Here is an 11,754-nt window from a genome sequence, read left to right on the forward strand (position 1 = left end):
CACTACCAATATATAAAATACATTGACACGGTAGCGGTACCAAATATGTATCTATAATCTGTGCACGTACAAGTACCATTTGATTTTGTCATTTTGGATTTTGATTTGATTGACGTTTTTGATATTTGACAATTGACGTTGACTGTATTTTTAAAATTATCTGTTGTGTTTTTTAATTATGTGGAATATATATAAGTAGATATTCATATTTGATTTGTGGTATTGATATTGCTTCTATTTCCAAAAAATAACTAAGATAGTGGAAACATACGTTTATGCCGTAGCGCGTTATCTTTGATGTGACTGAGTCGGGTGGTAGCGAAGAGGGAGAAGAGGGAGCAGAAGTGACAGAACATAAATATTGAACATGGGGTGTTGTGTGCCTTTCTGCAGGAGCACTGCAGCCAATGTGCGCACAGCAGAGGGCAGACGCAAGGACGAGGGGATTACTTTTCACGGGTGAGTGTATTTGAGCGGCCTCGTAGCGTGCGTCTCTTCGCACTCGTCACATAGCTACACTCGAACTGCAGAGTTGTCGTGTCAACCGCGGACGACGGTATAGCCTCACAGGGTTCACGTCCCGGCTCAGGTCCGGTCTGGTGGCGGCTAGTTAGCGCCCTACCGGCGAAGCTGTATCACCAGTCAGTCATTCACCCCTTACACATTGGCACGCTTTCATCTTGCACTGCATTGTCACTCGCCGACCGTCAGGTGCAAACACTGACTTGTTGTTGAGAGAAGCAATGTTAGAGTAGAAACTTGTTGTCTGCAGCAATTTAAGCAGTTTGTTTAAGTAAATGGTTATTTCCAGTTTCCCTAGTGAAGCATGTCTACGTGCAGCTTGGCTCAGAGCCCTCGGCAAACAAGACACTCACCTGCCAGACTCTGCTGTGGTCTGCTCGCAGCATTTTCTTAGTGATGACTTCAGTGAGACTGAAAGTGGCTCGAGGCAGATTGCTCCTGGCGCCATTCCTTCAACAGTGCTGGTAATGTTTGCACAACGTCATCTCATGTATTGTTAGAGAGTATATCAAGGAAGCAAATCAAATTTGTCTTTTGTTAGACTATGTGGCTTTGAATCATAAGGTCTTGGGTTCACATTCTGTGTTGTTCTGTGCAAACCTAATAGCAACTTGAGAGTTTTACAGAGAAAGTATTACACCCCCTGCCTCTAGAACCTATATATAATAATAATTAATAGTACCTAATTTTTCTATATGCTGTATAACCAACTAGTAGTATATTTGCAGGTCTGCACAATGTGCCTGGACAGTGACAGCAAGCAGTTGCCAATGAGTAAATACAAGTTGGATGAGGCATACCAACAGTTTATTGGTCTTCCTGTAAGTTGTTCACTTATGATTTACCCTATATGTGAGATAGAATAAACTTATTTCTTGACTGTCTGGCGATATAATAGGGTAAAAAAAGGGTAATAAAAGGTATTAAAAGTTAAGAATTTCTTATAAAACATAATTCAACAATCATGTATTTTTTAAAATTTTTCAAACTTCAAAAACACTGTCATCTATTTGTAATGTCACAATGTTACTGGATTTATTTAATGTATAATAATTATTAAGTAATATTTTTGTCAATTTCAATTCGCTCCGTTTGTATAGGATTTGTTATAGTGACATCATGAAACAGAAGAAACAGAAATATAGACCATCATGCATTTTGAAAATTATAGTTTTTGGCTAGTGTTGTCAAAAATATGTTTTTGACAATACTAGCCAAAAACTATAATTTTTTATGTAATCATGTATCAAACAAATATTATAAAAAAATCTATCTAGTAGAACGATAATGACCATTTAAAAAAAAGTGTCAACTAGCCTCTCAATTATACTGTCAATTATACTCTCAGATTCTTCAGATAAATGTTTGACCAATGCAGTTGTTTCAGTTGTGTGATCGAGGGAACCTGCAACAAACACTTTGTGTACGATGTGCTCACAGACTGATAAACGTCACCAGATTTAGAAACGACAGCTTGAGAACCCGCTCACTGATGAAGGACTTAGTTGAGAAACATGAAGTTGTGAGTGCTTGATGCATATTGTGCATGTTTAGTCTTGTTATCCATTTGTGTTGCACAGATGTTAGGGGTGGCGAGAAACGAAACTCGAGGTTCACAAACACACCACTTTAATAACACAACTATTCGAATACAATCACATAAACTAAACCCACCTCATCCATTAAGCCACGTTTTTATACCTTTCCAACGGAACAAACAACAAGAAGAATAGTCAATCATCAATCTTTTATCTATACAAATCTTTTATATATTGACTTAACTTCACTTATGAATTAAGTCAATATATATATTTAAATCTATTTATTTATTCTAGTTTAGTTTAGTATGTTTTAGTTTAGTGTTAATACAAATTTAAATATATTTATTTATTCTAGTTTAGTTTAGTATGTAGTATGTTTTCGTTTAGTGTTAAGAACAAAGAATTACTCATCATTATACGTCATGGTACCTACGTATATTGACAACACTACAGTTATAACCAGATTGTTTTAACATCTAATGCAGCATATCCGTTAATACAAATGCCTTCTTTATTAATTTTCTAACACAGATAACAAAACACACCAGCGTTTAAGACAAATGCACCAAGAACAGCCAGTATTATTAATAAAGTAAATTAATATGTTTGTAAATACAGACAAAAAGTTGACATTTATTGTCAAAATGATTAAAATTAAAGAATTAAATGGCTTTTTAACATGTCTCACAAAGTTAATTTTTTTCATAAAATGTTGAGCACTTTTCTGACACAAAAACTCTGCCTAGATTTAAAAAAAAAATACATACAGCCGAACGTAGAATCTCCTCCTTTTTGGAAGTTGGTTAAAAAGTACAGTTTTTTTTTAGACAAATGACAGGTTTTATATTACATTACGGCACATGTGCGTAATGAGATACATTACGATAATGAAATCGGTGAAATAAGCGATACTTTACAAGCAAATTGTTGTAAAATAATTTTCAAAATCGACTCAGTAGATCCATAGATTATCCCCTACAAACTTTGTTTCTTTATAATATCAGTATAAATATAAAAATTATTGTCTTTCTGCCACTATTTTTTAATTCTCAGAGTTCTTCCATGGTATATCTGAGTACAAAATATGCATATAACGTGACACCTATTTCAGATAACAAACCAACATATACAAATAATTAACCGAGACAAAAAATTTGTAAAAAGCAAATTAGTGATTACAACACTCGGAGCAGACTATTGTGACTTACACATTGTAGAAGAGCAAGAAGACAAACAGACAAAATCAGAAGACACTGTACATGGTGAAATAGTTGTGAAAACTGAACACAGTTTTGACTCTATGTCGGTTGACACAAACATGGTAGTGAAAAAGGAATATGATGAAGTTGAAGTATCTCACGGACCAGTGTCGGAGCCAGCTGATGACCCTCTCCTGGAGACTGTCGACAGGAAACTGACTGCTTCAAGCACAGTTGCAGAACATGCAGGACAGGATTTGTTGAAGTGGGAAAACATTTCTTATGGATGTACAGTTTGTGCTGAGGATTTTCTCCATGAAGAAGATTACTATGCTCATATGAATGTGCATATTCAGGTGAGATATTCGTTATCACAAACCTACTTCCTAATCACACTATCAACCTAATATCACACTTCACACTAATATTATAAAGGCGAAAGTTTGTGTAAGTGTGTAAGTATGTTTGTTCCTCTTTTACGCTTTTTTTTTTTTCTCTACACGTTAGCCCTTGACTACAATCTCACCTGATGGTAAGTGAAGATGATGCAGTCTAAGATGGAAGCGGGCTAACTTGTTAGGAGGAAGATGAAAATCCACACCCCTTTCGGTTTCTACACGACATCGTACCGGAACGCTAAACCGCTTGGCGGTACATCTTTGTCGGTAGGGTGGTAACTAACACTGGCTGGTGGGAGGCTTTCGAAAGACCTGGACAAATTAAGAAAGCCTCAACCAGCCCAGCCGGGGATCGAACCCAGGACCTCCGTCTTGTAAGTCTACTGCGCATACCACTGCGCCACGGAGGCCGTCAAAATGGCTGCGGCTACTGAAGCGATTTAGCTGAAATTTGGAATAGAAATAGATTTTACCCTGGATTAACAAATGGGCTACTTTTGATCCCGGAAAAATCCACAGTTCCCTTGGGATTAGTGAAAAACTGCATTCCACGCGGACGAAGTCGCGGGCGTCCGCTAGTTAAACGCGAAAGTTTGTATGGATGTTTGTATGTTTGTTACTCTTTAACGCCGCTACTACTGAAGCGATTTGGCTAAAATTTGGAATGTAAATGGATTTTATTTTGGATTAACACATAGGCTATTTTTTATCCCGGAAAAATCTATGGCTCCCGAGAGATTTGTGAAAAACTAAATTCCACGTGAACGAAGTCGCGGGCGTCCGCTTGTAATATTATAAAGGAAAAAGTTTGTGTATAAGTGTGTATGTTATGCTGGAAAAATTCATGGTACCCTCGCAATTTGTGAAAAACTTATTTTTGTTTTTCGACGTGTGACGAAGTTGCGGGCGTCCGCTATATGTTTATATATGTTCAATATTCATGTAATATGTTGTTGTTATGGAGACTCATGTCTCGTCTTTATTCCACACAGAACAGTGCTGCTGGCACCGAATGTGTGACGTCACAAGTGTGTGAGCCTGCTGCAGCTGCGAGCTCTGGCTGGCACTCGGCGCCCCTCAGTGAGCACAAGTCAGTATACTGTAGCAGTGGTTCATACCAGCCTTGCCTCCTCTCTGCCCCGCTGTGTACGCTCCACTCCCCAGTACTCTGCATACATTCTCACACGAGTATACTTTACAGGCATGCAGTTCAGAGCTTGGACGATGACTCTCACCCTCCCACAGACTTGGCTCAACCTTCCAGTAAGTGACCAGATAATATCAATTTAAATTATTTATCACTAGCTGACCCTGCGCGGTTTCACCCGCGTGGTTCTCGTTCCCGTAGGAATACGGGGATAATATATAGGCTATAGCCTTCCTCGATAAATGGGCTATCATACAGTTGACGGCCTCCGTGGCGCAGTGGTAGGCGCGGTGGATTTACAAAACGGAGGTCTAGGGTTCGATTCCCGGCTGGGCAGATTGAGATTTTCTTAATTTGTTCAGGCCTGCTGGTGGAAGGCTTCGGCCGTGGCTAGTTACCACCCTACCGGCAAAGACATACCGCCACGCGATTTAGCGTTCCGGTACGATGCCGTGTAGAAACCGAAAGGGGTGTGGATTTTCATCCTCCTCCTAACAAGTTGGTCCGCTTCCATCTTAGATTATATCATCACTTACCATCAGGTGAGATTGTAGTCAAGGGCTAACTTGTAAAGAATAAAAAAAAAAAAAAAAACACTGAAAGAATTATTCAAATCGGACCAGTAGTTCCTGAGATTAGCGCGTTCAATCAAACAAAGAAACTTTTCAGCTTTATAATATTTGTATAGTATATAGTATAGACCCTTCCACAAAATTTGTATCTTATCTGTAGATTAATTATCTCATTGTTAGATTGTATTGCTTTTTTTTTATTTTTTACAAGTTAGCCCTTGACCGCAATCTCACCTGATGGTAAGTGATGATGCAATCTAAGATGGAAGCGGGCTAACTTGTTGGAAGATGATGAAAATCCACACCCCTTTCGGTTTCTACACGGCATCGTACCGGAACGCTAAATCGCTTGGCGGTACGTCTTTGCCGGTAGGGTGGTTAACTAGCCACGGCCGAAGCCTCCCACCAGCCAGACCTGGACTAATTAAGAAAATCTCAATCGAACCCAGGACCTCCGTTTTGTAAATCCACCGCGCATACCGCGCCACGGAGACCGTCAATAAATGGGATGTCTAACATTGAAAGAATAATTCAAATCGGACCAGTAGTTCCTGAGATTAGCGCGTTCAAACAAACAAACAAACTCTTCAGCTTTATAATATTAGTATAGTATATACATAGACCCTTCCACAAAATTTGTATCTTATCTGTAGATTATCTGTCTCATCTATAACAGTTTATCAGACGGCAGATTATAATCTCACTCGTGATATTATAATCTGCCGTCATATTGTGAACTGAAAATACTGATTACAATTTAACGTGTTATTTTTCGGTATATTATAATCTATCGGAAGTGTAACCGTTAAATTGTCAATCAGGATAAAGGGCATGTCCCAATTTTGTATGGAGGCTTGGCCTTTATTCCGAGTGTCAACTAAGCAGAACAAATTATTTTTAAAGCAATTTAAGGATTTTTTTTGTTTAATGCTTCTCTGTCTTCGATTTAATGTTTCTTTTTCAATTCAATTCAATTCTTCTTTATGGCTTTCATTTGTGCCAACTGGGCACTGTTTATCTCGCCAGTGTCGAGTAGATGGAGGAGGCACGATGGAGATTGTTCGGTGAAGGCTGACAAATTTAATTTTGAGAATCTACTAAATAGTTAATATTAAATGATATTATTTTGTTAGTTCTTAACCTAAAACAACACAAATAACATATATTAATAAACAAAATATATAAACAATATTACAATTTGATCTTATTACATTCTACATATTTACATAAAAATCTACAATATGGACTAAACACAAACATTAACAAACATTTAACACTTAAAGGACGAGGGACTTTTGGGGGAAGAACGTCATAGAGAGGATGAAGAAGTCTGGGACAGTTAAAAAGGAGGTGAGTTCAAAATATAATGAAATAAAATCTTCTCATTACAGGTAATCCTTTGCCTGTGAGAGGTGCACCTAACGGAGACGATACATTGAAGAAAAGTGGAAAAGAACTTAATATAAATGATAGCGAACGAAAGTTTTGTGATAGCAACGAAGCTAACACAGACATCAACATACTCACACATGCAGTGAAACTAAATGATATATTCAATGAACATGAGAGAATACTTGATATCATAAATGTCGATACTGCCTCTACTAAGTCTCAATGTCAGAGTGCGAGTGACGTCACCGGGACACAGAACATATATAATACAGCAAACACTTTGAAAAGTGAAACTGATTGCTTGAATAATGACACTAATATATCATTGACTAACTCAGCAGTAAATAGTTTACACACACATAATGAGAAGAAATGCTATACTTGTGATGTTTGCAGAAGAATGTTTAAACAAAAATGGCTCTTACTTAAACATAAGAAGTCTCACACTGAAAGAAAAATGTTCACTTGTGAGCTTTGTCAATACAAATGCACCTACAGAAGTCAATTAGTGAATCATATGCGAACTCACACTGGTGAGAAGCCTTATTCTTGTGAGTTATGCGACTACAAATTTTCACTAAATGTCAACTTAGTATACCATATGCGAACTCATACTGGTGAGAAGCCTTATTCTTGTACCATATGCGACTACAAATGTTCTCTTAAAAACAATTTAGTGTATCATATGCGAACTCACACTGGTGAGAAACCTTATTCTTGTAAGCTATGTGAATATAAATGTGCAGTAAGTAGTACCCTAGTGAGACACATGAGGGCCCACACTGGTCAGGAGCCTTATTCTTGTAACTTATGCGAGTACAAATGTGCTAAGAAAAATCAGTTAGTGCGACATATGCGATCTCACACTGGTGAGAAGTTTTATTCTTGTAACTTATGCGAGTACAAATGTGCTAAAAATGTTCAGTTAGTGAGTCATTTGCGAACTCACACTGGTGAGAAACCTTATTCTTGTAACATATGCGAGTACAAATGTGCTCATAAAAACCATTTAGTGTCACATATGCGAACTCACACTGGTGAAAAGCCTTATTCTTGTACAGTATGTGAGTATAAATGTGCAGTAAGTAGTACCCTAGTGAGTCATTTGCGAACTCACACTGGTGAGAAGCCTTATTCTTGTAACTTATGCGAGTACAAATGTGCTCAAAGAAATCAGTTAGTGAGTCACATACGATCTCACACTGGTGAGAAACCTTATTCTTGTAACTTATGCGAGTGCAAATATGTTAAAAAAAACTATTTAATGTATCATTTGCGAACGCACACTGGAGAGAAGCCTTACTCTTGTAACATATGCGAGTACAAATGTGCTCATAAAAACCATTTAGTGTTACATATGCGAACTCACACTGGTGAGAAGCCTTATTCTTGTACGCAATGTCAGTATAAATGTACAGTAAATAGTGCCCTAGTGAGGCATATGCGAACCCACACTGGTGAGAAGCCTTTTTCTTGTAACTTATGCGAGTACAAATGTGCTCAAAAAATTCAGTTAGTGAAACATATGCAAACTCACACTGGTGTGAAGCCTTTGTCTTGCAACTTATGCGAGTACAAATGTAAAACTAAGTGTTCTCTCCAGCGGCACATGACGACGCACGCTAGCGACACTGTACACACCCACACACTGCCAGAGTCAACAACAACAGGTGTGTAAGGCTGTGTGTGTTAGTTACGTTCTAAGATGCCTGGGGATGACGAGGTAACTTTGTGTACTTATTGCTCTCTCTTTCGTACCATCGCAAAGAAAGAGTGACAGCAAAGCTAGTGGCCCGGATGGAGTACCTGCAGTGGTTTTGAGGAATTGTGCCCCAGAGTTAGCCCCAATATGTCAAGAAATATGTAAGTTACGGTAACAAATTTACAAAGAATTTCTAAAAAAAATCAAGTGTGTATTATTCACGCCAATTGTTTTTTAAATTCTCGCTTTTTAATTTTTCACATGAGAAAAAGGCAAAGGTATTACACCGTAAAGGATGTCCCATGTCTTCAAATCTCGCTCTATTCGCAACTCAATAAAATTAAATAAAAAAATAAACGCATTCCACAGACAAGAACGCTGCATTTCATTCCAATTTATACAATTAAAGTTTTTTATTTATTTTTCGAAACAATCAGGGCCTTACTTATAATGATTCTATTTTTGAATAAAACCTCCTCCGTTTTATAGTAGGCTAATACTCGTAACAGACAAGAATTAAAAAAACAAAATTACTTTAGCCCCTAGAGGCTGAAATGCTAGTTTAGCCCCGCTGTGGAGTGGTAATATGACAGTGTTTTTGAGCAAGAGTAGTGAAAAATTATTTTTAAGCAGGTCGATAGTAATTTTACATATCGAAGATATAAATTGCTGTTGAGAAAATAATTTTCAGAATTTTTGGAGCCCGCATTAACTAGATAAATATTTTTTTTTGTTCCGCTTCCTTGTCTATAAAATTAAACATAGACAATACCTTTGACTATTTAGACTGTGGAGTTATGAACCTGTTTCGCACCCTAATTCACCAACAGAAAAGTCTGTCGTTTTTTGAGGGGGACGAGGTAAACCCACACATCGAAAATATTTAACGAGTTTTAGAGTATTCGATTAATTGATTGATTTTTGCTGTTCCGTCAAAAGAATCGATTCTTTTTAGAAATGTTTTTATTACAAATTTTATAAAAATCTTTTACTAAACTACAACTTTTTGGCCGTTTTTATGCTATTCAACTACACAAACCGGCATTTTTAGGGAGCTCTCTACACGACGAAAACGATCACAACAATGAAACATCGATTCTTTAGCAACAGTTTTTATAAACGCGTTAGATCATTTATTTTTGATCTTTGTCAGAGGGGTAACGATTAGCGAGGCAAGTCCTGTTATTAATGGTCGAAGCATGTCATTGGTCAAGACTATAATTAGCAAAAAAAAGAGCAGAGTTATCTGTGTTTTAAGATGATTAATGTATTATTGTTAGAAATAAAACATTTTCATTGGGTCTTTGGTTTTATTTTTTGTAATTTCCCACTAATAAACGGGCAAAATTGCTGCCCACACGTAGTATCTATTAATCTGTCCTGCCCACAATCTTAACAGGTTATCTGTGCCCTTACCACAGAAAACATGTGTGCCAGTACAGAAGATTCACTCCGCAAAAAATATATTCTACTCTATGGTTGTTGGGGACAAATTAAAAAAAACCTTACAAACGTTTGAGTAAATCTTAGATACATGTAAATATTATGTTCCTTGGTTTAAGTTGTTATTGTACTAATGAATGTAGTAATGCCGTTTGTGGTAGTAATGTTATTGTACTCTGTAGTATGCAAAGAGTATGGTAGTCTGTGTCTGACGTGACGTCTGTTTCTAGTCTATAGTGATCTGTGGTCTGTCCTGTCCTGTCATTTATTTTTGTTGTAATTAAGAAAAAAAAAAAAATTTTTGTTGTACTGATAATAAAATAAAATTTTTAATTTGTTTTGCTGTTGGACGACGCCAAAATATAAATAGTAAGTAATGATTCATTATTTGTAAGTGTAAAATTGTATTTAAATTGTCATTTTGAGACAAACCTTTTTTAAGAAAGTTTTAACCAGTTGTGTTGAATGATAATGGATTTAATTTGATAAATACATATTTAGAGATACTTTTACTTAATTACGTATTTACGTTAATATTTGTAAGTTGTTGGATAGAAGCAGGCTTACTTTGGGCAAGTTCATCATGAATATATAATAATTTATTTATTTTTCTATCATCCGCGAAAAACCGACGAACCCATTCGACAACGTCACCCAGGTCCGACAAAGTACTCTCTACGTACGTTTCACTCCGAAACAGTGTTGTTTTCAGTTTTTATGAATGTTCGTGGATCATGAACTTCCACAAACACTAGTCTCTCGCGTCGGCTAGTGTAGGTACGTTAATGCCGGGTTTTACTAAGTTTTTATTTATTTTCAGATGCACCGCGACGAAAGCCAAAGGCAGGTCGTGCCTGTGATGCGCGATGAGCGCGATATCAGTCTACCCGCCGCGCTCCCGTCCAAAAATCCGGAGTACCAAACAAAACATGCCCGCCTCAGGAGCTTCGTAGGCTGGCCGCAGGACATGCGCCAGACGCCGGTGGAGCTTGCTGAGGCAGGCTTTTTCTACACCGGTCACGGTGACGCAGATTTATGTTACTGTTGTAACAGGGGACTAAAAGGTTGGAAAATGGGGGACCAATCCTGGGCACAAGATGCGATGCACAGTGGTTCGACCAATGAATATCTTAGGATATATAACAATTTTAAAATTATTTTAGAACAAAAAAATACTTGAATAGGTACTACGTGCTCTAATAGGGTAGTACGCTAGCCGACCAGTGGTAGCTCTGCGTACCATACAGCATGATTCAAGCTTAAGCAAACATAGTCGCTGGCGTCGGCTAGTATTAAATAAATATTTAAATAATAAATATAGTGTGGTGTAAATCTTCCTCTCATCACGGCTCTTAAGTATATAGGTAATAAGTATTATTTTTAATTTTACATTACTCGATGACCTGTACTTAACTATTAACTTACCAGACAGTCGTCAAATAAATCTTGGGATTTGTTGTCAATTAAATTCAGAGTAGCTTGACTCTTTGGGAAAAGGTTTGATAATAAATAAATAAATATACTTAAACAATACACATCACTATCTAGCACCAAAGTAAGCATACAGAGTAGCTTGTGTTATGGGTGCTAAGATAGTTGATATTATAATATTAATATACAATTATATACTACATACAAATACTTATATAATGTATAAATACACACAGACACTGGAAAACACCCATGCTCATCACACAAATATTTTCCAGTTGTGGGAATCGAACCCACGGCCGTGGATGCAGGAAGCAGGGTCACTACCCACTGCGCCACGCGGCCGTCTGCTTTGATAGTTCCCGAGCCTTGTTTATTTTCAACACTAAATTAAAAAAAAAAAAAAA

The 11,754-nt window shown here is 37.2% G+C and overlaps 1 protein-coding gene across 2 annotated transcripts; it reads left to right on the plus strand.

Moving 5' to 3' along the window:
- Positions 1–113: 113 nt before the first annotated feature.
- LOC112050786 (zinc finger protein 567) lies at positions 114–9,775 on the plus strand. 2 transcript variants are annotated; one of them, XM_052889579.1, is made up of 8 exons: positions 114–459; positions 812–986; positions 1,251–1,343; positions 1,901–2,044; positions 3,175–3,618; positions 4,653–4,750; positions 4,862–4,923; positions 6,771–9,775. In XM_052889579.1, the coding sequence occupies exons 1-8, from the start codon at positions 368–370 to the stop codon at positions 8,447–8,449; spliced, it is 2,787 nt and encodes a 928-aa protein (XP_052745539.1). In that variant the 5' UTR covers positions 114–367; the 3' UTR covers positions 8,450–9,775. The 2 variants fall into 2 exon arrangements, with proteins under 2 accessions (XP_052745539.1, XP_052745540.1); XM_052889580.1 differs by having other exon boundaries at positions 1,910–2,044.
- The last annotated feature ends 1,979 nt before the right edge of the window (positions 9,776–11,754 follow it).

This window comes from Bicyclus anynana, chromosome 26 (assembly GCF_947172395.1).
Source record: "Bicyclus anynana chromosome 26, ilBicAnyn1.1, whole genome shotgun sequence".
Lineage (NCBI taxonomy): Eukaryota > Metazoa > Arthropoda > Insecta > Lepidoptera > Nymphalidae > Bicyclus > Bicyclus anynana.

Coding starts and splice junctions, on each gene's coding strand:
- LOC112050786 (XM_052889579.1), top strand. CDS start 368: ATGGGGTGTTGTGTGCCTTTCTGCAGGAGCACTGCAGCCAATGTGCGC. Junction 1,344..1,900: donor AACAGTTTATTGGTCTTCCT/GTAAGTTGTTCA, acceptor TGACCAATGCAG/TTGTTTCAGTTGTGTGATCG. Junction 2,045..3,174: donor TAGTTGAGAAACATGAAGTT/GTGAGTGCTTGA, acceptor CACCTATTTCAG/ATAACAAACCAACATATACA.